Raw genomic sequence first — 27,554 nt, 5'->3', positions numbered from 1 at the left:
GCTTGAAAAGTAAGGGTATTAATATTAACAAAATAATATCTATTTCGGCCGATGGAGTGCCGAGCATGAAAGGTACAAAAAAAGGTTTTGTTTCTTTATTTAAAAAACAAATTCTGCATGACATGTTTTCCTTTCACTGTATAATCCATCAATTGTGCACAAACTTCTCCAAAAGAGATAACAGTAGCGATGGATCTGGTTGTAGAATGACAAGACTGCTACATCATCGGCAATTTTGTGAACTTCTTAAAGAAATCAATCGCAAATGTTCTTTTGCCTAACAGAATAAGATGGCTTTCCAGAGGTGAGGTGCTGATGTGATTTGGCACCTGCCTCGGAGAGGTTAAGTTGTTTCCAAGACAAAAAGACCTTGAATGCACAGTTAGAAGTTGTTAGTACTCATTGGTTAGAAAAATTCTACATTATGATGGATATGACTTCCCATTTAAACACACTAAATAAGAAACTACAGGAAAAGGGAAATACAGCAGTTTTGCTTTTAGAAGAAGTGATTTCGTTTGAACAAAAATTATATTTGTTTGCGACAGACTTAGAGAAAGGCACATTATTACATTTTCCTACGTTGAAGAAATATCAACAAGAACAAGCTGATAATAATTCCATAAATTTAACCTTTTTCAAAGAAATTGTGGTAAATATGCGATCTGAATTTAATGGGCGATTTGAGGAGTTTAGAAAGAACAAGGCAACCATGTCATTTTTATTGCGACCACTTGAAATTAATCCTGCCAAATTAAATTTTTCACCTTTTGCTGAAATTGATGAGGCTGCATTTCAACTTGAGTTAGAGGACCTGAAAACCAAGGATTTGTGGAATTCAAAATTTAGAAATCTTGAAGCTGACCTGGAGAAATTGGAAAGACAAAAATGTATCCTTGCAATAAAACACAAATGGTCTGAAATAAAAGATCTTAAAAAGCAAGATCAGATTATGTTCGACACGTGGAATTGTTTACCAGACACTTACAATCAGTTAAAAACATATGCATTTGGACTTCTATCGATTTTCGGATCGACATATTTCTCTGAGCAAATATTTTCTAATATGAATTTTATTAAAAGTAAGTTGAGAAACCAAATAAATAATGCGAGTCTTTCGTCACGTTTCAAAATGAAAATTACTGTGTATTCGCCGCATAGTAAGAAACTATCCCAAGAAGTTCAGCAGCAAAAGTCGCACTAAGAAGATATTTTAAATTAAAAAAAATTAAAGAAATAGGTATGTTATTGGATTTTATATACATGTTTTTGTAAGGAAGAGGAAATCTTTGTTTTATTATTTAATATTTAAAAATATCATATAATTTCGTCTGACATGCCGCCCCTGTGTTTTTCAAGTATGATAACGTGTTACTGTACAAAAAAAAACTGAATAAATAATTTAATTATAATATTTTTCAACGTAGTTTCTAAATTTAAAGCAGTGATGAGCAATTAAATAGTAAATCAAATACTCGGGTTGATCCGCATAAAGAATATTTTCTTTTTCTTTGATAAGAAAATATTAATTTATTTTCCATTATTAAGGTATATTTTAATTTTTTAACCTGCACAAATAAATCCGCATGTAAAAATTAACATTCATAAAATAGATTTCTAATTAAAATATACTAATTCTGCTGTACAAAACGAACACCATGGACCCCACAAAAAACCTGAGAGGGCCGCAAGCAGCCTGCGGACCATTGGTTGCTCATTACTGTGTGAGGCTCCCTAAATTTTTTTTAACAGATATAATTTTAAAAATGGCTCTTCACTCCAAAAAGGTTGTCGACCGCTGGCCTAGACAAATATTCCTCTGCAACTTGCTGATGATAGCATCAGTTCACTCATATGGCACAGGCCAAAAGTAACTGGAGTGTATTAAGTTGGAAGGGGTTTTATTTATTATGGAGACATTGAAGAAATTAATGAATAAATAAGTATGTTATCTGAAATTTCACATCCTCTCCTTGATGAGTCCTTGAGTATGCATTTATAACATATAATAATAAATGATAAAAAGAAATATTATGAAGATTATAAATTATCCACATATAAACAAGAAAAAGTATTATTTATTAAATATGAATACTTCTAGACGAAGTTATAAGTTTAGATACAGACACCAAAGAAAAGTTAAAAACACACTTTGCAAGAACTCCTAGGTGTTATGGTCTACCTAAGATCCATAAGAAAGACATTCCTCTCCATCCGATTGTAGACTGTACTGATTCACCTACTTAACACATAACCAAATTATTATTTAAATTAAGGGGATATTAAATCCCACATTGTTTTAAAACCGAATAAGAAACTCGAAGATTGGAATTAAAGAGTTTCATGCCGAATATAGTAACTATAAACATATTGGCGACTACTAGCGTAAGCTAAAGCACGTAGTACAAACTAGGGCAACTCGTTGCAAAGGTGGAGAAAGTTCTGATCGCTATTCTTAGTATTTTCCATAATGTAAAACCCATCTCCTAGGAGATGTATGATGTTATACATTATGCTGGGAGGTCACTACCCAGACCGGTTTCGATCTTTATTGAGATCTCATCAGTGAGTAGCTAGACCTAAGCATAATACTAAGGATATAGCGAAAAGAACTTATATACTCTGCTATACAAGTTGTCAAAAAGGTCACCCATAAATTATTTAAAGTAAAGAGCCAATATCCTTCATTTCGGCGATGTAAAACATTATGGGATTTAATATCCCCTTAATTTAAATAATGTTTTACATTGCCGAAATGAAACCTATTGGCTCTTTACTTTAAATAAATACATAACCAAATATTTAGCAAACCTATTGAAATTACATATAAGCAAATCACATTCTTTTTTAAAAAAAATTGTCAGATTTCTTAGACAAATCAAAAAAATCTCACCATACAACCTTCTGATCTTATGGTGAGCTTTGATGTAGAATCCCTATTCACCAGCGTACCTCTCACAAAGACTTTACAACTACTTACTGATATTTTCTCACAAGATATAGTACAATTGTTTGAATTTGTGATTCATTCCAGATATTTCTTGTGTCAAAACAAATTCTACAACAAGTAGAATTTGTTTCCACTTGTTGGAAGGAAGAAGGAACCTACAACGGGAAGTTCACAATCCCTGCTTTGGCCAACTTTTATTTAGAAAATTTAGGAGTCATCCTTTTTTCCTCTATTCACCCTCAGCCTTCATTTTGGGTTAGATATATAGACAACATTTTTGCTGTATGGCCTCACAATAAAGATTCCTTACTTGCTTTTTTAGCCAAAATCAATACGTTACACCCTCGTATCAAATTCACTATAGAAATTGACAGAGACAATAAATTATTGTTTTTAGACATTATTCTCATCCACTCCCCCTCAGGTAATTTAACAACATCAGTTTATAAAAAAAAACTACTTTTAGTGGACGATACATTCTCCAACAATCCGCATATCATCCTTATCAAAAGATCAGAATCATAAAATGTTTAATTCAATGAGCTAGAGCTAAATGTTCAACTCTCCATAATTTACAGGAAGAACTCTCTACTTCAAACAGTATATGAAACTAAATGGCTTCTCTAAAAGAACTACACAAGAGCTGCTTGATTCCTACAAACCCAACCAAAAGAAGAAACAATCAATACGTTGAGTTACAATCCCACACATCTCTGGCATTTCAGAGCCTATTTCAAGAATTCTGAGGAAATATGATTTAATAGCTACTTATATTCCTAATAATAAACTATCTACATATTTCCCAACATCTAAAGATAAAAACTCAACTATGTCTCTTCCTGGTGTACATCGAGTTCCATGTAACTATGAGCTTTCCTACTTTGGACAAACTGGACATTCAATTGAAAAAAGAACACACAAACATCAAACTTATATTCTTCACAACAAATTCGATAAGTCTGGATTGGTAACAACATGGAATAGAGGCAGATCACAACATTCTCTGGTCTAAAATCCACCTTCTACACAGATGTTGGTAAAACTTTAAAAGATTATTTAAAGAGCGTGTTGAGGCCTTACTCCATCACCCTAAATTGAATCGGAATGACTGCTTATCCTTGTCAAAAATATGGGAAAGTTTGATCCTAATAACGCACATTAATTTTTTTTTTTTTGGATGATAATATAAATTATATAATTATTTATGCAATTTATTTTACACTTTTATGATTAACTTTTTCTTCAGTTAAGCAATAATGATATTAGCGATTTAACATCTCACGGCTTGTACTAATTTGAATAAATCAAACTATCGTCTGATTTATTCAAATCAAACTATCATTTGATAGTTTTTTTTAATTTCAAACTGAAATATTTGGCAGTATATTTAATAAATAATACTTTTCCTTGTGGATAATTTATAATACTATGGCACAAATTTCCCTCAAAACTAGTATTATGAAGATGTTCATAGGGAGAAATTATGCTGTATGCATTGTTTGTTGACCAGGTTAGACACCTTCATTAACAAGAATGAATTAAGTCTTCGTGTCAAACATCTAGTGAAGATATCAGTGAGTATCTGATGTCAGTTTAATTTACTGTTTCTTTCTTTGTTGATTATGGTTTTTTTCTTGTTTACCATAGTCACGTAATCATGAGATACTGCTGTATATTTTGCAGAAATGTGAGGAATAATGAATGCTAATTCTGCTGAACAATGACCATGAAAACACCTGTAGAAGAGACACAATGCAGGAATTGATCTTCTGTGGGATAATGGCTGAAGAGAGTCTGCAAGAAAAATATCATTTATCAATAGGACTGCCCTTTTCTGAACAGCATCATGAATTTTTATAAAGATCTTGGGGTACACCACCCCATACAGTATTCCAATGTTGATTGGATTTGGGATTTGTACAGAATAGGTAACTGTTTAGCAGTGAAGTACCATCTTGACCAGAAAATGATGCCAACTTTTCTGGAAGCAGTAGAACTGATATTGTGCCAGGAAAGGTTTCGAGTAAGAGTCAGTCTGAAAAAAGAGGTTTGGATTAGCTCAGCATTATCAAAAGTAAGAAGAAGATCCAAGATCTTTTATACAGATAAACAAACAAAACTGTGTTCTGGAAGTATTCAGGATGCTGTGAAGATCCATGTTCAAGGCAATTATTATTATTGATGATCTTGAACCATGAGACAGAGCGCTGCAAGGCCTGTCATATAAGTAGGATGAGTAGAGTGTGCTATTATCTGCAAAACCATGAATACAGCTTGCAGTCAATGAAAACAGATCATTTATATAAATGAGGAAGAGGGTGGGTGAAAACTGGCATTGACAGACAAGTCTGAGAAGAGAACACCATCCACCATTACACACAGGGATGGATCTGAGAGAAAATTGGCGATCCATTTTCACAAGGACAAAGGCAGTTCAAATGATGGTAACTTGTTAAAAAGTCCTCGATGCCAGATCCTAATCAAAAGTCTTGCAGAAGTCAGAACAACAGCACATGTTCCTCCAAACCTTTCCATGGAATGATAAGTGATGTAGGCCAGAAGATCTCTTATGAATCTGGAGTGGCAAAATCCATACTGGCGATCACTAATTAGATAGCAGTTCTCAAGGTGTTGAAGAAGCTGACTGTTGATAACCTTCTCCAGACAAAACTGATATAAGAGCAACATGTTGATAGCTTGATGGTAAATATTTATCTTTTTTAAGGAACTGGTTATACATGAGCTTTCTTTACTTTCTTTCATTTATTACTGTCTTTCTTAACTAAATATGAAAATAATCCAAGTCAACACTTGTTACACAGTTAACAAATAGATTTATAAAGCTAATACGTTGTAGAAGTTCATTTACTGTCATTTTTAACATAATTTTGTCATGAGTCTTTTCAGCAAATTTTGCATTTAAAAATCATGCAAGCTAGATCTAAGAAATAACTAATGGACAAAATGAACCTGTGTTCAGCATGTTAGAGAATGAACTTCAAGAACGAGACTTAATTCTGCTACAAGTAGTATCAATAAATAAATAAAGTCAATAACAAAAAATCACCTCCTGGTAAGCAGCTTCTTTTTCTTTCAACTTTCGTTCCAATTTTTTTCTTTCATATGTTTCAGCTTCTTCCTCTTCTTTATCCCAATCTTTGTCCCTTGATCTATGAATAAAATAATATTTACAATAAAAGATAAATAATATATTGCTGATATTATGAGTTGTAAACCCTGTATATATATTACGCTCTTATGAAAGCAGAATACAAACCTCAACCATAAAAGAATAATCAGTTGGTGTTTCAAAGTGTCACATATGAAAAAAACCCATTGATGTCTCCCACTTTTTTAATATGCAGCTCTCGCCCACGAAAGGTTCTAGTTAACTGCTGTTACATTTGTACTGTGGGTGTGATTTTTTTCCTACCTTTTGTATTATTTTTTATAGAGTCCAGAAACCTTACTCTAGAGATCAAACATGGAACTTTTTCAAGCCACTTCACACCTCTAAGAAACAGGGCAGTTGTCTCACGGCAAGTAATGAAATTCATCTCCCACCTAATGACATTCACAAACATTTATGGCTATAATGTGATTTAAACATGCAAACTATTGGTTGGAGAGTGGATTTCGCTAACCACATGGTCAACTAGGCTGGTAAAAACAAAGTTTCAGAAGGATTTATATAAAACATAAAAAGTTATTGGAACAATAGTTTTTCATTTACCACCACTACTATGTACGAAATGTATCACCCCCCCCACACACACATGAAGAGAGCAGCATCCTTGATATCAGCCTTTTTTTTAATTATTAAGAGTGAAATACAAAAAGAGACTAGGTAAATTGAAAGTGATTCTTCATCCTACTTAAGTAAAGGAGTGCCTCAGAAATGTACAGACTTGCCACAATGAATGAAGCAAAGAACAGCTTTTCTATACTGGTTATTTTAGTACTACTTAATTATGAATTCATCTGCTTGTGATTGCGGTCATTAGAAATTGCAGCTTAACTATGTTGTCTGATTTTGAAAATAGATAACATTAAAGAACAAAGAGTTTGCATAAAATTTAATTTTTAATTCAGTAAGGCTACTGTAGAGATTTGAAATGACTCTTACAGCATTTGTAGTTGAGGCAAATGGAAAAAACAATACTGAATTAATTCTGTGTATGCATGCACATACACATCACTTTTAGCCTTGTTGGGCAGAAGTGATTAGCATACGCATTCTCCAATATTAGTTGAAGAGTTTGCTATAAGTTAGAGTCATACGGGTGGCACAGATGTTGAAAATACTCGGGCAGCAGATCTGCTTAGTGGATGGTGAAAGTTCTTTCATTTGGTTATACTATAAATTAAGGATTCCAAGAAATTATATTCTCGGTTTCATCCTTTATCAAAGTGTCAGCAAACAAAGATTGCATGTTACTTCATTACTATATACAAGTAACCCAGTTACTTCATTACTGGGTTACTTGTATATAGCGGCTAATGAGTTCGCATCAATTGCCTTAATATTCCATAATGCAATGCACATATCCATATGGACATGTATAATGCTAAGAGCCGTTACCCAGACTGATTTTGACCTTTATTGAGGTGAAAAAGTAAAGGGGTGCTCATCGTAGGCCTAGAGTAGTTAATATAGGCGTGCAAGAGAGCCTGATAGTATTAGGAAAAAGAAAAGACAGGTAGAAAGTATGAGAGATAGATAAAACACCTCAACTGTTTTATATCATCATATAGCCAAAGGCTATCAGTTTTCCTTTTGCACCAATCCCATGCAGATGAAGAACGAAAAGACCAATTTAAACTAAAGCAAAAAGATGACTGATACCCAGGTGGTTACTCTTATCTGAGTTAGCGGCCTTGAGTTGGGTTTCTCTGCCTGGGATTGATTGAGACCAAGAAGTGATTCCAAGCTTGAAGTAATACAGAAGTCGTATTTCCATATTGTTGTTGCATACACAGAATTAATTCAGTATTGGTTTTTCAATTTGCCTCAACTCCAAATGCTGTAAGATTCATTTCAAATCTCTACAGTAGCCTTATTACTAAACAGTTTAGGGAAATAACAACGTAGACTAGGATATACATTAAAATAACTTTTTAATACAAATCCAATATTTCGGCAATTTTCAACAGGAACTTGTGAGCAAGACACGTGCATGCAGGCACAGCAAACAGTAAATGAGGACAAAACAGGAAGCTATTCTTTCTCCTAAAATCCTACTGGTGCCCCCTAGCAGGCAATGTTGGTATTCTTGGGTGATTGGGCTGAGGTCTTCTGATTTAGGTTTCCCAAATTTGAGGCAGTCTCATGCAGCCGAACTTGTTGAGGTTTGGATTGTTTCTTAGGGCTGAGGCAGATTCCATGAAAAGCCTTTCGTACTTGTATTTACTATGGTGAATGATCGTGGCTTTCTTCCACCATATTCTATGGCGGGTATCCAGAGCATGGTCTGTAAGACCAGAGTGGCTGTATTGGTGGAATAGGATGTAGTCCTTGTGTTCAGTAATTCTGATATTGGCTGTCCTGCCTGTTTGGCCAAAGTAGGACAGCTTACAGCTGCAAGGGACCTGGTATACACCAGGTAGGTCTGGGGGGGGGGGGTCTTTAGTGGAGCAGATAAGGGATGCCAATTTCTTATATGGTCTGTAACAAGAAGTTAAGCCGTGTTTTTTTCAGGATTTTTGTAATTTTTTCCGAGGTGCCTCTGATATAGGGTATGGTGATGGATTTAGTGTAATCCTTGTTGTGAGGGGGGGGGGGGTGTTTATTGGTTTCAATATTTTTTGGATTGTTTTGGGAGGGTAGCCATTGGCTAAGAAAGTGTTGGGAATGTGGTTTAGGTTAGGGCATTGTCATTTGAACAGATAAGTTTGGCCCTGTTGTGCAACAATATGGTGTCTTAATGACACCATATTGTTGTGAGGACGGGTGGTGGAATTGTTGGTGAATGTATCTACCTGTATGGGTGGGTTTTCTATGGACTGAGAAAACCAAGGTTCCATCAGGCTGGCGGGTGACTAGTGTGTCTAAGAAAGGAAGGCAAGTGTTTTTATCTTCTTCCAAGGTGAATTTGATTCTGGGGTGTTGGTTGTTTAAGTGTGTTAGGAAGGAGAGGAGTGCATCGTATCCATGTGGCCAAATAGCGAAACACATCATCTACATATCGAAGCCAAATGGTTTTTTGTGATGCAGAGTTTAAGGCTTTCTTTTCAAAAGTCTCCATATAAAAGTTGGCCAAGTGTGGGGAGAGTGGAGAACCCATGGCTGTCCTCCCCTCTATTTGTTTGTAGAATTTTCCTTGCCAAACAAAATAGCCTGAGTTCATTGTGAACTGAAATAGGGCTGAGATATCGGGAGGAAATTTAGCTTGGATTAGTTCTAAGGATTCTTTGAGCGAGACATTTGTGAATAAGGAGGAGACATGCATTACGTCGGTGTGTTTGAGCAAGGTTTTCTATGCTAGCTTTGAAGTGGGCTGAGTTTTTTTATGTATGAAGGTGTGTTGCCAGTATAGTGTGTGAGAGCTTCCAAATGTTTAGCTAGTTTGTATGTGGGGGAATCAATGCCATCCACTATGGGACGTAATGACACATTTTCCGTATGTATTTTTGGGAGTCCATAAATATGGGGGGGGGGGGGGATGGAGTTAAATGGTTTTAATTTGTTAGTGACTTCCACAGGTCAAGAAGTGACCTTCTTAAGGAGCCTGTGGAGTTTTCTAATTTGTGAGTTGGTGGGATTGTACCTCGATAGGGAGGTAAGTAGCCCGATCTAAGAATAGAATTTTCAGCTTACCTGTATAATCCTTTTGGTTAAGCAATACAGTGGCGTTCCCTTTATCCGCTTTGGTGATTATTATTTCCTTGTTTTTCTTTAATTCCAGTAGAGATTTAATTTCTTTAATGGGCATGTTGGCTTTAGGTGGTTTTGCTTTGGTCAGAACACAAGCCACATCCAGTCTGATATCGTTGGCGATGTGGTTAGGAAGGTGTCGTATCCCGCGTTCAACTTGTATCATAATATCCTCTGCAGGTATTCTTCTGGGTGCAATGGCAAAGTTGTGGCCACGTGAGAAGGCGTCAAGTGCTTCAGGTTTCACATTACACGACGAAAGGCCCACTACCGTTTCGGTAGGAAGTTGCGGTTTTGAGTTCGCGTTCTTCATTAAATTTTCAAATTTTTTTATGTGTCGATCTCATACTTTTTTAAATTCTTTCTCCCAATCGCCCAAGAATACCAACATTGCCTGCTAGGGGGCACCAGTAGGACTTTAGGAGAAAGAATAGCTTCCTGCTTTATCCTCATTTACTGTTTGCTGTGCCTGCGTGCACGTGTCTTGCTCACAAGTTCCTGTTGAAAATGGCAACGTGACGTTACCGAAATATTGGATTTGTATTAAAAAGTTATTTTAATGTATATCTTAGTCTATGTTGTTATTTCCCTAAACTATTTAGTAATAATGCATAACCAACGTCTAAGCCTTTCCACTAGAAGTAGCCTTATTGAATTAAAAATTTAATTTAATTTATATAGCATAACCACTTGGTTATGCTATATAAGACCTTTTCATATATGAAAATATAACTTCTACATTACTTCAGGCTTGGAATCACTTCTGGGTCTGGTTCCCACTGATAAGACCTCAATAAAGGTGGAAACCGGTCTGGGTAGTGGTCCTTTGCATAATGCATAGCATTATACATGTCTGTAAGGATATGTGCATAGTATTATGGGATACTAACGCGAAGTCATTAGCCTCTATATACGAGTTGCACAGTCCTGGAAATACTTCAGGTGCAAACTTTGTTTGCTTATACTTAGATAAAGGATTAAACCAAGAATATAATTTCTTAGCATCTTTAATTTATACTGCTTAGTGGAAATATGAATTAACTCAAAAGAATTTCAGTTTGTAGGGCATGATTTCTGGATGCTTTTTTTTTTTTAAAAAAAAAGGAAAAGAGAACTGGATTATCTTTTCCCTAGCCTACCCATGTTACTAAATATGCGACAGGCTTGCAACTCTAATAGACAGAAGACTTCACATAAACTATTCACATAACTTTATGACATTGTGATAATACTAAGATGCATACTTAACTGTTCATGCAATAATGTTTAGCCAGGAACAATATAACCTGCATCCTACATGATCTTCTTACTATTTCTTCTCTACCTTTGTTTATTCTCCATTATGAAACTGCTGCTTAAAAACAAAGATAAGAAGACCTTTTAGACTGAAGCATGAGAAGTGCTGTTAAGAGTTGCAAAATAACTACAAGCACTATATCCATTCACAACAGGAATGCTGGATTCTGTGAAACAGATTGAGAGTAACAAAGATGATCTGTAATGAAGTCTACAAATTGACCAAACATCATAAATCTGATAAAAACCAAGGGAAAATTTATTCTGGATGTCTACTATAATATTTCAAATGTCTGAAAAATTGTTAATTAAATTAACTACGATAGAAGAACTAGAAAATATCCATGGATAATGCAATGAGGAATACATAAGATGTGAGATAGAAAAAAAAGCAAAAAGCAGAACCAGAAAAAGTCGTCAGCATTTCAATTTGAAATATGGAATATTAATCTATTACAATCAACATCATGAAATTCAACAGGTGCTTGGTTGAATCACAGAGGATTGGAGCTTTCAGTGTATCAGTTTATAACAAATGAAACAGAATGTAAAATTACAGAGGAATTTTCAGATTGACTAATACAGGAAAGATTTATGTAAATATTAAAAAAAATGCCTGGGAGGAACTCTGAAGATGTGTGTGATAGTTGAACTAGGGTGTGCAGAAGTAATAGTGATATAAATGTCAATGAGTAACGATATGAATCCACTGAAGGAATGGCTATTGTAATATTATCTCCTCTTTTATTTATTTATTTATTATATTTCGTTATTTTTTGATTTAATCATTTATTATTAAAATCTTTGAACTGCGCCGTTATATTTTCTTTTCCTTAACAGTCGTAACACCGAGTATATAGTCGTTGCTTGAGCTAGGTCAATCACCTTTAATCCTCTCTGGCTATAATCCCCCCCCCCCAACCTCTCAAGGTCGCAAGTATGCTATTTTTCACGTGTATGTAGTCTAGACTTGGGAAGTGCTTCGGACTGGAACCAATTTCTTTGTCTATCTTGCTGACTTTCTCTTGCACTGATCTTTAAAAATTTGTTTTTTCGACTGTGCCATTAAAGATTGCGTAGAGGAATTTTATGTCTTTCCATTACATGCAAGAGAAGCATGTAGCTTAACACGGAAATATCTCTAAAATTTAATTCTTATTCAAGCTACGCTTTAAACTTAAATACAGTCAGTTGTGGCTATTTTATCTTCAGGACACACAGGTTCTATGTTTTATGAGACAGTGCATTGGCAAGTCAGAATCAGGCAAGTTATTAACAAACAAAACAATAACTTTCTCTAGGACCTAGCAGTCTGTGGATTTAAGTTGATAAATGGTTGAGTGTGTTGCTCTTGCTATTACGTTTTGACTTAAAATGGTTGGCATTAGTGAAACCTGGCTCCGAGAGTCAAATGCAGTAACTGAAATTTTGTGTAAAGCGGATGGTTATGCAACCTGTAATACATTAGTAGCTGCAATTGCAAAAAAAAGAGGACACTTGTTAACATTGAATTTAAAGATCTGTGCTCTGAGAGAAATGGGAAGGCGGCGGGCAGGTGGGGAATGAGGAGGAGGCAACACCTGTAATATCTTTCTGCTAAGAGAAGACTCAATCTCATCTTGTCTAGAGATTTCAGTGTTTATAAAATTAAGACTAGGAGAAAAGGATCCTCTATTGTGAGATATGAATCATGATGGTTTCACTCAGAATGAAATGAACAAGGTTGTCACAGACTGGAAATGAGGAAGAGTTCAGTGTATTGTTATCCCCAAAACCATGTACTGGATTTGTGGTCAACTACAGAAAGTTAGAAGAAAGAGAACTGTAGAACAAGAGTCTTGTGGGGTGTTAAGCATTAATTGCAAATGGAGATCCAACCATGACATGTAAAATGTACAACCAAACAAAAAAAAAAAAAAAAAAAAAAGCTGGCTATCTAGTTATAGAACTGTAAAATAGGCATACCCTAATTCGACTATTTCATTCAAATTGCACTTCAAAATTATGCAAATGATTATCATTCATGTTTTTAACTGCTGCTGAAATCATGAGTTATATATTTTTGTTATATGAAAAAATACATTTAAATATATATATATATTTTTTAATTTATTTATTCATTTTAAAGAATCCATTATGATTCAGAATACTTCATTAGTGTTGAAAATACATATAAATTTCAAGAATTAAAATTAATTAATTGGAGTTTGTCACTCTCAAACTGTGGTTAAGGTACAGGTTTTCCTTAAGGTGCCACTCACATTTAACCACGCTATCGGCAAAGATGTCTATAGACTATCATGGATGTGAAGTGCATATTAAAATGTAACACCATTGACATTACATTGAAATATATGATGGATATGAAGCGTATGAGGATACGTATTTGATCCATAATTGCCGGTAAGATGGTTAACACTATCATGTCCAGTAATCTTAATGCTACCAACCCATTTGATAGTAACATTATAAACAATGATATAATAAAAAGTAGAAATTTGAGTAATTCTCAGTTGTTTCATATTTTTATCCACAATAATGATTCTAGTTCTCTCTGCTTTTGCTATAATAATCTTATTTTTTGATTGTTCTAGGTCTATTTGAAGCTTGAAAAGGCCAAAGGGCATTTCAAACTTCTTTAGCATTTCCATGTCGCTTTGCCATACCTCCTTCTCTTTTCATTTTGTTGATAATTCTTCATATAAATAACCTACTAACGAACTCTGTATTTCACCAACAAAGTCTAAGTCACAGGTGAGTAACATTTCAATATCCATGTTTCCTGATATATATACTTTCAAGATATATAGAATATCTGTGATAGCATTACATAATTAAGCTTATTTTCCTATTAACATTATCCCACCAATAATTGTTTTTCCTCTCTATCTTTTTCCAGCCATGTTGGCATGAACTAACTGTTTTGCTAATCTCTTATCCTGTTTAACTTACCAAATCATATTGGATAGGGCTGCTTCTGAAAAGCTAATGGTATGAACTTTTGTTGTAATGCCATCAATTTCAATAAAATTCCATGCTTCATGACATCTTATCACCTCCATAATTTTCCTCAAACATCATACAGCTGGTCTGCAGCCTTTCATCATAATCTTTTACTTCTCATCTGATTTTCAGATCCACAAGATAAAATATGATTAAACATTATCCTTAATGCTTTGGATAATTTCTCTCTCATTTCAAATTAGAAAAACAAGGGGACATTCTACCCTTCAATTTGAAGATAACCTGAGTTCCACTCTCATCATGATGAGAGTAAGTGTTATATGAGGTTTTACAATTGAAAGTGAATTAGCCAATTTCATATGGAAGTAGCAGGCTTTTTGTCCCAGAAATCAGGTTTTTTCATTTTGCATAGATGCAAATCGGTTGGAGAACACATTTACAAACAAAAAAATATTATTAGAAGGCAGTTGATCATTTGTTCGTAGATAGTAGATATAGTTTAATCCTTCTTGCAGGATAAAACATAGAAGATGGACTGTTTGAAGTACATTTCTTGAAATGGCTTTCTATCATAATATGTTTGCATATTATATTATCTCTTTCGATTCGATATTTTCACAAAAAAATTCTCCACAAATAAGGAAAAAATTTACACTGCTACTGTACATCCTGTCACCTGTTCAAAAAATTTCATTATGCGAATTATTTATCACTTTTAGTAAATAAAAACTATTCATGAATAAGAAAGAAAATTTACACTGCATTGTATACATTGGCATCTGTTCAAAAATTTTCACTGTAAAAATTTAATATCGATGAAAACGAGCCTATGGAAGACATAATGGAGAGGTGGAGGAGTTGCAGGAGGAATATAAGGCTCAAGCTAAGAAGTGAGTAGAGTAGCAAGGTAATAAAAATTAGAAAACAGAAAGAGACTAAAATTGGGTCCAAATAGCTGAAATACGTTATGTTTCTATAGGTTCTCAATTATTACGATGTTTCATGTTGTCCATATTCTTCCATGTTCTCACAGCTCTCTTTTTTATTGGTGATTTACTTACGAAATCTGTTACAGCAGTTATTCAACTTAGTTAAGGAGATATGATGATGTGTCATGAATTTATTTAGGTGTGTATGATAATCCAGATAAAGTAGGAAATGAATCCCACAAGGCATATAGGAACATTTTGGGAAAAATTGAAGAAAAGGGCAAAGCTAATAAAAATGTTAAGTATTTACTAGACCTGCTCAGGACAAAGACTAGTCATTACTGACACCACATTTCAACATAAAGAGGTGAACAAGTTCACATGGAGAGAAGACATGAGAAATAAGAAAAGCCTCATTGACTATGTCATTGTTGATAGTAATATTTTCATGGTTCAGGATACAAGAGTGTACAGAGGATTTGAAAGAAGTACAGAGGACATAAGAAGTTCAAGCAGCAGCCCTGGAAAAAAACAAAGCACATCAAAAGTTCTTATCAAGTAAGTCGGAATATGCCGTAAAAAAATACAGAGAAATATATAAGAGTGCTAAGCTGTGTGCAGAAGTGCAAAAGACTTCCTAAACAAAAAACTTGCTTTAGGAAGTCTTCAATTAAGAATATTTCTATAATCCCTCTAGTCTCAGAGATTTATCAACTAAGCAACTCTAATTAATCCCATTAAATACCGAAGTCACATAAGGTGATGCCTAACCAAGTGAAAGGAAATAATTTTTTTTTTTTTTTTTGTGATAAACCTGTTCCCTTTCACTTGTCAGTAAGTTGAGAAACCAAATAAATAATGCGAGTCTTTCGTCATGTTTGAAAATGAAAATTACTGTGTATTCGCCGCATAGTAAGAAACTATCCCAAGAAGTTCAGCAGCAAAAGTCGCACTAAGAAGATATTTTAAATTAAAAAAAATTAAAGAAATAGGTATGTTATTGGATTTTATATACATGTTTTTGTAAGGAAGAGGAAATCTTTGTTTTATTATTTAATATTTAAAAATATCATATAATTTCGTCTGACATGCCGCCCCTGTGTTTTTCAAGTATGATAACGTGTTACTGTACAAAAAAAACTGAATAAATAATTTAATTATAATATTTTTCAACGTAGTTTCTAAATTTAAAGCAGTGATGAGCAATTAAATAGTAAATCAAATACTCGGGTCGATCCGCATAAAGAATATTTTCTTTTTCTTTGATAAGAAAATATTAATTTATTTTCCATTATTAAGGTATATTTTAATTTTTTAACCTGCAAAAATAAATCCACATGTAAAAATTAACATTCATAAAATAGATTTCTAATTAAAATATACTAATTCTGCCGTACAAAACGAACACCATGGACCTCACAAAAAACCTGAGAGGGCCGCAAGCAGCCTGCGGACCATTGGTACAAAAGACTTCCTAAACAAAAAACTTGCTTTAGGAAGTCTTCAATTAAGAATATTTCTATAATCCCTCTAGTCTCAGAGATTTATCAACTAAGCTACTCTGATTAATCCCATTAAATACCGAAGTCACATAAGGTGATGCCTAACCAAATGAAAGGAAATAATTTTTTTTTTTTTTTTTTTGTGATAAACCTGTTCCCTTTCACTTGTCAGTCAAATATTCCAGTGCAAGCACACACAGAGACACAAACACACACTTGAAATTGTTACCCAGAAACTTATAAAAATTGAGCTTGATATTTATGAACATATGTTTATAATTTTAAATGAAATACATGGCAATTTTTAGCAAAAATTACCTTTCCACAGAATAATCTCGCTCCCTTGACCATTCTCTATCACGCGACCTTGAACGAGAATGTTCTGAATGTCTGTCTCGTGATCTATCTCTTGTTTCTCTATCTCTGTTTGCAGGTGACTCTCGTGGTGATTTACGATCTCGGTCTCTTTCTCTACTTCTATGCTTTCTGTCTTCTCGGCTTCTTGGAAGTACTCTCTCTCGAGATCTTCTACCACTCCTACTTCGTTCTCTAGCATCAGGTGAACTGCGATCACGTTTCTTTGATTTGCGTTCTTTCTCTTTCTCTTTTTCTTCTTCAGCTCTCTGAAGAAACAAACACTGTGTTAATTTAGTAATCAGCTACCAAAATTATAATAATAAATATTAAACATTGCAAATGTAACAGAAAAAAAAGAAAGACATTGTTATAAAAGTGAACCCAATTCTGAATACACGAAAACAAGCATAATTAAAATTGAATTAAATATTAAGGTGAAAATTTCTTATAAAAACATACTTGTAATATATTCTCTTGCACACCTTGATAAATCTATGAATGTATATGTACAAACAGACCATATAATTAAAAATAAATAATAAATATTTTTAAAAAGTTAGCCCACCTGTGGCACTAATGTATTTTTTAAGTGGCACCTAACCCCCCCCCCCCACAAAAGGCTGTAAGCCTTTTGTGGGGGGGGGGGGTGCCACTTAAAAACGTATGAATAAGAATCCTCATTAACATTCATGAAAAATATTAACTCTCGAATAATGAAAATCATTAATATTGTGGACTAGAACTGGATTCATGAGTGTGCTCTGTGATAAGATGTGCAATTGCTGTTGAAAAGTGATAAGTTTTTTTTATTACAGGCAGTCCCCGGGTTACGAACAAGATACATTCCTGAGAACGTCTTTAAGTCAGATTTGTAACTCAGATCCTTGATGAACAGCGTATATGCTGTGGTAATAATAATAATACCCCTGTACCGTAACAATAAGTTACAGAAACTATTGTGCTCTTACTTTTAATTCAAACAAACAGAACATAAAAACAAAATCATACAAAATGTTTAGACAGGAGATAGGAGAAATTTCAAACAAGAATATTAAAGCTTGTTGCATCAATGTCTTGCTTACTAGAAGAGGCATTTCTGAGGAGAGAAGGAAGGCTAACATTAAGCGGAAGATGATGGTGATGGAAATGGTGCTAGAGAGGTTGGCCCTGGTACTGGAGAATCAGGATTTGATTCTGTTTCTGGAGGAGGGGAGCTTAGCACTGAAGTCAGTTTCTTGAAAAAGGTATTTAGGGTTATTTGCACAGCCTTTTTCATATTTTCATCATAAATTGCCTTGTAGCAGCAGTTGATTTTCTCACTAACTGCACAGTAAACCTTTGTAAACCGCTGAATGTTAGGATCTTACTCAAGCTTAGCAAATCCTGCTTCAATGAGATGAAAGGCTTCAGCTAATTCTTTTGTTGTAAACCTTTTTGACTCTGGATCTTCAGATTCTTCGTGTTCTTGTGTTTCTATCAGCTGCTTCTCTATATTCATAAGGTCTTCAACTGGTTAATTATTGTGAATGGGACTTTAGTAAGTTAATGGTGTCATTTTCATTGATGTCCAATTGCAGTGCATTGCCACTATCCACCGCAGTTTTTCTGGCTTCAGCAACGTGTTCTGTGAAGCCACAAAAATCATCACAGAATTGAGGGCCCTTTACACCCCTTTAATTGTTGATTGCTTCACTTCCTCCCAGGAATCAGCAATGTTTTTGATGGCATCACAGATGTTATAATTCTTTCATAACTCTCTCAAGGTCATCACATCATCTTCCATAGCTCTGACTGCCCGAGAATATACGGCGTAAGTAATAAGCCTTGAGTGCAGAAATGACCCCCCCCCCGTTCATTCGCTGTAGTAACGATTAGTGCTGTTTGGTAAAAATATGACCTTTACATTAGGGCAAAGGTCATCTAAAGATGTTTTAGAGATCGAGGAGCATTGCCCAGCACAAGCAGAATTTTAAAGGGAATTTTCTTTTACCAACAATAACATTCCACAGAGGGAATAAAACAGTTCAAGAATCAATCTTCAAACATGACAAGTGTGAGCAAGCCCTTAAATTTGACTTCCAAATAACGGGAAGAGCTATTTTAATAATGTGGCAAAGTGTGGGTTTGTATACATGCATGAAAGAAACTAGTCCCCGTATTATTAATTTAATTATCCTTATGGGAAGTCTTGGGAGCCCGTTCGTAAGTACGGAACGCCGTAAGTTGAGTCATCCATAACCCAGGAACCACCTGTATTAATTTTAGAGTTTATATTTATTTATGATACTGAGTCTGAGAAATTTATTTAAATGCAAGCACAGATGAATATGTACTTCAAAATATATTTTTATATTTAATGTTTAGGTCAGGCATATGTTTAGTGACATAAAGGCATGTAGCATGTGTGAGATATATTTGATAGACAAATGCAAGTACAAAAAGTAGAGGACCACTTTTATTTTCAGAGAAATACCTAAAGATTGGAAAATGGGGATCATAATACCCATCCATAAAAAGGGTGACAAACAAAAATGTGAAAACAATTGCCCTATCACCCTTTTAAATCATAGCTACAAGATATTCGTTCAAATTATACAAAACCACATGTATAAATTAATTGAAGAAATCATCAAGGAGGGACATGCTGTTCAGACCCATGAGATTTACAATTGATCAAATCTTCACACTTAATACTATAGCAGAAATGTGCTGGGAACATAATCTACCACTGTGGCTTCACTGGCTTTAAACAAGCCTTTGATTCCATACACAGAGAAAAACTGGTCAACATCTTAAATTCTAAATCAATAGACTCCGAATTGCTGCCCTTCATTTCAAACTTTTACAAAGACAAAAGGACTCATCAAATTTAATAATATAAAACAGAAGAATTTAAGATAGAAAAAGGAGTCATGCAAGGTGGCCCACTTTCACCAAACTCATTCAATATACCTAGAAGAAAGCAAAGAAATATCCAATGAAACAGGTATAAATATAAATGGAAGGAACATCAACCACATCAAATACGCAGATGATATAGTAATCCTGGCAGTATCCAAGCTACAATTAGAAGAAACAAACCCACCTTTTAAATGAATCATGTAAAAACTTTGGATCCCCAACTTCATTACTATGTTTGAAAAGACTAGAAGTAGAACCATTCGGAGACAGATTGTACAAAGGGAACTTAAACTGTCACCAGATGGATGAGAAGAAGAAGTGTGCTAATTACAAAGACAATAGATGTGAGGTTGAGAATAAAAGTGTAATTTCAATGAAGGATCAAGTGAGTTGATATGAGAGGTAAATGTGGTGCAAAAATAGAAGTGGCAGAGAAATAGATGTGAGAGAGATGGGTAATTTTGCATGATACAGCAAAATCAATCTGAAGAATGATAGAAAAATTCTTACTGCTTCATGTACTTCATAATACAAAATGAGAATTGGAGATCACAAGAAAACTGCGGAAGGCAAGTGGAAAAAGAATAGAAAGAATGAAAACAGAATATACCAAGGAAAGAAAAGAAGTTATAGAGGTAGAGTTACTGAGAGATAGAGCAACATGTGATGGAAGAAGTTTTTGATAGATAAAGAATAGACTTTATCTATTAAAAGCATCTCAGAATCTGTATGTATATGACATCGCTATTTTGATTTGAGAAACAGCAATGTAAAAAAAAGAATAATAACAGGTTATTATTCTTTTGACAGGTTGACAATGCAGTTAAAAGTAGTGCCCTGGCATGAAAAACTGCATGATAAAGAAAACAGCAATACATGGGAATTGGTCAAAGGGATTCAATATCTGATTATATCTTTAGAGAAACAGAGTTAAATGAATGAATAAGATTTTGAAGTCAAGGCTGAAAAAAAAGAAAAAAAAAAAAAAAAAAAAAAAAAAAACCATGCTGTGGATCCAATATGAGAGCAACATAATAACCACGTCTAGGAAGAGTATACAAAGCAGGGTAAGAGACTGACAGCCATGGAGAAAGCAAAATCAGATTATGAAAAGCATTTTACCTTACAAATGAAAATATGAGATAATTCTATTCAGTAAGTAAAATGACCATCGAATAAAAAATTTAGTGAATAGAGGAAGTATGAAAATATCATATGCTAGATAATACCAGATGATGACATAAGGTGGATGAATTGGTGGGAATTAGCAAGAGTGCTATGATGGGATATATTGATGGGAATGTGTGGGAATTAGCAAGAGTGCTAAAGGAACATGCAAAAGAATTAGTAGTGCTCTGACTTGGTATTTCGACTTGAGTCGTAACATGAGCATAATTTCTAACACGTGGAAGGAAATCTGAGTATTCTGCAATGATGGTTATTTAACATTGTGACATGGTTAAAAAGTGACAGGCAGGTATAAGAGTGTATGGGTGTGCTGAGTTTAAAGGGAGGAGGGTAAGGGGTGAGATATCACACAGTTCTGTAATTAGTCCACTGTTGCTAATTTGTATTTTCATAATAATGGCATTAGTCTAGATCATAGGTTCCGAAAGTGGGCGGAACCTATCTCCTCCCCCCCCCCAAGTGGGTGCTGAAGCCTTCTAGGTGGGAGCTACAGTGGGATCAGAAGCATTTGGGGGCATTCAGGCGGTCAAGGGTCGGTGGCTCTTTATAGAAGAAATTAATAATATATATTTAAAAATTAATTATTTTCGTGATTTTGAGATTAGATAATCATTTAAAATTTAAATATTGCATTTTAATTCATCTTATGCCAGTCTTACACGATCAATTTTTTTTTATCAATTTTCTGTTTCAATTATTTAATCATTTGAAAATTTACCATGTCAGATAGAAATAGATGTCAATTTTCTATACCAATGAGAAAATAGAGCATGTATATATGTGTGTATAATAGGTTATGTTTACAGTAGCAAATATATTTGTTATATTTCATTTCAAAATATATAAAACTACTTTTCTAATTGATATGTACAAAAATAAACCCAATTTTATATAATTTAATATTACGGGTATTAATATTAAAAATAATAATGGCAAGAAAGAAATAAAATCATAAATTTTAGTTAGCGTAGTTAGTACTAACTTATATTGCTAACTAGATAACTTTTGAATAATAAGCAAATATCATTCAAAATTTATGATACTGTTTTCTGTGGTGTGTTTTGTAGGTTTGTTATTTATATCTTGTGAAATTATTTATTTATTAATTATTATTTATAATTTTCAGACAATGCCGTGGTTGGACGAACAAAATGCGCTTGCGTGCAAAATAAAAAATTGAACGTGTCATACAGGATATTTTAACTTCTATTTTTATATACTTAAAAAATTTATTCATTTTTTGCTATTGTAAAAATTGATCATGCCATACAGGCTTTAGTCTATCCACGCAGCAGATGAGTCCTAACTAGTATTATGTCGGTCAACTATTACGTAGGTAATTCACTCAATTCAGCATGTTTTGACAGGAATATGGGTGCTTGCAGTGACTTGTTCATGGCACGAGTACGATGGGATCGCAAACAAGTCAATGCATGCAAGTCAATTCGGGCTAGATTTCAAATCTATAAATACCAGTGGTTTAGGAATAAGTTTCATTATTTTTTGTGTGCTTTGCCAACAATCATCAGTCGAAAGTGTGGTAGATAAGTGGAGTCATACAAAGTGTAAATTAAATCTTTTATTTTGTGAATATTTTTGCAAATTTTATTACTTCATTATGCCTAAATATAAGAAGAAATGTTGACAGTACAGTATTGAGTATTTGAAATATGGTTTTATTCAGTCTCCTACGAACCAATTATTACCCATGTGCTTGATTTGCCAAAAACAAATGAAGCAATGAAGCCTTCTAGGCTAAAAGAGCATTTGACTAAAATGCATGCTGACAAAAAAGGATAAAGATTTGTCCTATTTTCAAGCACTAGAAGAAAAATATTTTAAACATCTAACTATATCAAAACTTTTTACGTCGTCCACTAAACAAGATAATGACGGATTACAAGCTTCTTATAATAGTTCATTATTAATCGCAAATGAAGGAAAACCACACACAATTGGTGAGAAATTAATCTTGCTGGCAGTAAAAGAAGTAATAAACACTGTGCTTCATAAGCCAATGTCAGATATCATCGGGAAAATTCCTTTGAGCAATAATTCAGTGCAAAGAAGAATCGATGTGGCTGAAGACATTGAAAAATCATTGTGCGATTATTTGAAGACATGCCAATTTTCCATTCAACTCGATGAATCAAATCTTTCAAATAATGAACCACTATCTTATCATATGTACGATTCATAAAAGAAGAAAAAGTTTGTCAAGAATTATTATTTTGCTAAAAACTGGGAAGCAGATACAAAGGGAAATCAAAATTTCATGTTTAATATCATGAATAAGTTTTTTCAAGAGAAAGACATTCCTATTTGTAATATTTTTTCTGCTGCTACTGATGATGCTCCAGCAATGACAGGACGCCACAAGGTTTCACAACGCATTTGAAACAAGCAGTACCAAATGTACTCGCAATACATTGCAATTTTACAATTTCTTTGATTCAGTACTAGAGTTCCTAGAAAACAGAGCTGACGGATTGCGGGCCAACCTGATTACATCCAAAAATTACACCGCTTATTTGACATACCTCTATAAAATATTTAATGAAGTCAATCTACAACTACAAGGTGATGAATTGAATTGAATTTAAAAAAAAGTTATTGCCGCTTTGGTAGTGAAACTTCTTCTGTTCAAGCGGAATATGGGCCGAGGGGAATATAGCCACTTTTCAAATTTATCAGCAGTGTCTCTCAAAAAAGGAAGATTTACTTACATACTGCCAACACTTGGAGATTCTCCATGCTGATTTCAATGAGTGATTCAAGAATATTCTAAATATGAATATACCAAATTGGGTTCTAGATCCTTTCTCACATGTAAGCACAGCAGGATCATCAAATTTAGAAGTGGAACTCAAAACAAATGAAGAACTAAAAATAAAATTCAAAACTGGATCCCAAGAGTTCTGGCTTCAAAAATCAATACCGATACTGTACCCTGGATTATGGGAAATAGTACAGAAATTTTTAATTGCATTTCCATCTTCTTATTTGGCTGAGCGTGGGTTTAGTGCTGTAGTGAATTTACTATCTAAGAAAAGGAACCAATTGCATATAAATGAGCGTGGCGATTTACGACTGTTTTAACGAAAGTTGAACTCGATATTAACAAACTTTTAAAAATGCACCAGGCTCATCCTTCACATTAATTTGTTATTTTTTCTTTGTATTTATACTTTATAAGTTCGAAATAAATCATCTAATACATTTCATGGTGTTTTAATTATTACAATAAGATTCTTACTGATGTAATGCAATCTCTTAATATATATTCCGAATTTTCGTATTTAAACCATTATATGAAATTTCACATTAATTTGCTATTTTTGCTTTGTATATTTACCTTATAAGTTAGAAATAAACAATTTTGTAATATATTTAATGGTGTTTTAATTATTACAATAAGATTCTTACTAATGCAATGCAATCTCCACATTTTCATATTTAAACCATTGTATGAAACTGTGCATAATGTTATTCGAGCATACATTTTACAATCTTTACATATGGGCTACGTTTCACCAAAATCGGTATAGCAGTAACTGTGTTCAAGATAAAGCACATATTGGCCACTTCTTTTTTAAAATTTAACGGCATAAGCAGTAATGTATCATTAGTTGCTATTTACATCAAAAATATCAAACTGCTTAAACGTGGAATGTAATGTAATGTAATGCCCTCCACCATAACTGTTATTATGGTGGGGGGCATTACAAAATTTATGTCTTGCAAAGTGAGCAGTGGCCTGAAAAAGTTTGGGAACCTATGGTCTAGATGATAATAATCAATTTCAACAATGCAAAGCATGTATTATGAGGGATAGTGCTACCAGAAATGTTTTTGCCATATGTGACCTGGAGCACTTCCTCCCACATTGAATGTTTGATTACCTGGAATAATAGTAATATCCGAATGTAAGAATGAATGATTTCATTATTTTTATTGCATTCCAGAATATCCCTCCTCACAATAAGATCAATAAGATAAAGGAAAATTTAAAAGCCTGATGAGTAATAAAATGAATCTGAATCTTTTTAAAATTTGTGTGAACTCTCCCTCTTTCAAAGCATCAAAATCAATTACCTAGAAATCAGTATTTACAAAAACATGTCAATATCTCCAATAATAAACAAGTATGGAGATAGAACTGTTTGTATTAAAAACTAGATTCTTAAAAATTAAACTACTGCTCGATTAATATTCAGAATCAGGATAATGAGAAACACAGTAAAGTTTCAACTTCTGAGTGGTTAGATATGCTGTTATTTTTTTAACATTTTTTTTTAAACAACACTAGTGGTCACTCAATACTTGATGCATGCACAAAATTTTTTATTTGGTCATGTGTTTACAAAAAAAAAGACTACTAAGAATGTTGGTTATATGTCTAAACAGTTTCTTTTATCACTTGAAAAAATTCTTTAAATGTGCTCACAATTTTGAAACACCTTGTATTTTTTTTAGGGTGCAATCTATATAATACTCTACCTCAGAACAGTGTCCATTCAACAGGGATATTGGTTCATGCACATGTGAATGTACCCAATCATACCAATGGACTGAATGTACATTTTAACAAAATGTTCCTTCCACCCCACATTAAGAGATACTCAACTGATCAACTGAGTTTGAGATTTAGTAGTGAGGCAAGCCAAAGAAGCATAATAAAGTAATTATAAAGTAACTTGTAATTGTCAAAACCATTCCTGTACAACTTGACATGACTGTCTAGCTTAAAGTTGTTATTGAGTGAATAAGGGATAAGCAAGAATGCTCAAATAGGCCGAGGCACTGACATGTTATTGTACTAAGAATCAGGGGATTCAATGTAATCCCGTCATTCCAGTGATTAATTGAATCAGGGTAAGTTAGCAAGTAGTAAACAAAGGAGTATTAAGTTATGAATAGACATAAGCTAGCAATGTTGCCATTGAAAAAATGATGGGTTCACTGGTGTAATAAGATCACTGCTTTATGCTATTATCACAATAGTATAGCATTGGTTTCAAAGTGTAGTAAATGGAATCACAACATGTTATGTAATTTCCCACTCCTCAAATGTCTAGTGTCAATGTATCTATGTCTACTTTCCACATACATGCTGGTATAAGAAAGAGCAAATCAGGAATAAAGAACTTGTTGAGGTTGATTTCTGCTATATTCCTCTAGTGAGCTGCCATATTATTATTATTATATTATTATTATTATTATTATTAGTCACCTTCAGGGAGTCCAAAGGCTCATCGAGGGAGGGCATCTACTCTACAACTCTATCTCCACCACTCACAATCCACCAACTGACCGCAACTACACCAACGCCATCTAATGCAGACCACCACCACTAGTATTTCCACATACAATCACAAACATCCATGCCCATGGTGGGATTCAAACCCACAGCCCTTTGGTTGGAGAGTGGATTGATGTTCAGGGCCATTCCGTGGGTTTACACAGCCCGAGTGCAAAATATTTGTGCCCCCAAGATCCCGAAGTACAATAACACGTTATGAATCATTTTATTATACTGCACATTAAGAGGAAATGTATTTATAACTCCACAATTCTTATAGCTTGGTTGGTCTTTCATAACAAGTATTCTCAGACCACATTACTACCAATGGCTGTATGTATCTTGGTCAATGCACCATTCCCACTGCACTATAGACATTTTTTGCATGAACCAGCACTCAGTGCCAACTATCACACTATATTTAAAGTTGCTTAGATCATATTGAACTACACACACACAAAATATTTATCAATACATGCTTTAAATAGATACCCACTGGTTAGTCAGTGACCACCAGTATGAATTCCACCAATTCAGATCCATAGCTGATCTCAGCCTACATCACCCACCAATGGATACATGTCGTAGAAAGGTTGAAGAAACAGTGCTGCTACCTTAACGTTTCCAGGACTTGGTCAGCTAGCTTTCTCTATAATTTTTCACTGTGTGTCATGGTGGAAGGCTCCTTCTCTTCGTGCTTTGCAACCAATGCAGGATAGTTTCAGGCATCAGTTCTATGACTTATTCTATCCACAAGATTATCTGCGACCAATGTCTCAAACATTTATCTCCTTACTATCCTTCGGTGGGGAAAGGATAACCTTGTCACCTTCAAAGTCACAACAAATAGTCATGCTTTTTCTCAGACAAAACAGATTTCAGTTCACCTTCCCTTATCCTTAGTAATATACAAATCACTAGACAATTAGATTTCTCTCCTTGGGCTAACATTTAAGTAAAGCCTCTCCTAAACCCATCACATTTTTAAAGGCTTCTTCAGCCTTTAAAAAACCAAGCATTCTTATCTGCTCAATATGCAATATTGAGCAGAATATTTTCTGCTCAATATCCTATACAAATTCCAAATCCACCCAATCTTAGATTACTGTTCACACACATTTGAGATAGTGCACTTAAAGCTCTTCATGCAAAAAAAATTCTTCATGCTGTCCAGAAGAGAACACTTCAGTTCATATCTGATGATTTCCTCATAAAGACTCTCAATCTCTATTTCAAAAACATACTGTTTTGGCCCTGTGTCTCTTCCATAGATACTCTCATGACCACTACT

The 27,554-nt window shown here is 34.0% G+C and overlaps 1 protein-coding gene across 7 annotated transcripts in view; it reads right to left on the bottom strand.

Annotated features, from left to right (window-relative positions):
* Positions 1 to 27,554, bottom strand: part of LOC150104513 (RNA-binding protein 25-like) — a 496,362-nt gene that overhangs the window by 107,309 nt on the left and 361,499 nt on the right. For all 7 annotated transcript variants that reach the window (XM_090395192.1, XM_090395194.1, XM_090395191.1 and 4 more), the window contains 2 exons: positions 16,834 to 17,138; positions 6,018 to 6,120 (listed from right to left, as the gene is read on the bottom strand). In XM_090395192.1, coding sequence (XP_090251318.1) covers positions 6,018 to 6,120; positions 16,834 to 17,138 — 408 coding nt within the window. The remainder of the gene's footprint in view (positions 1 to 6,017; positions 6,121 to 16,833; positions 17,139 to 27,554) is intronic.

Source organism: Typopeltis vanoorti, chromosome 7 (assembly GCF_054136105.1).
Source record: "Typopeltis vanoorti isolate ZY-2024b chromosome 7, IOZ_Tvanoo_1.0, whole genome shotgun sequence".
Classification (NCBI taxonomy): Eukaryota; Metazoa; Arthropoda; class Arachnida; order Uropygi; family Thelyphonidae; genus Typopeltis; species Typopeltis vanoorti.
This window is presented reverse-complemented; position numbering and strand designations above follow the sequence as displayed.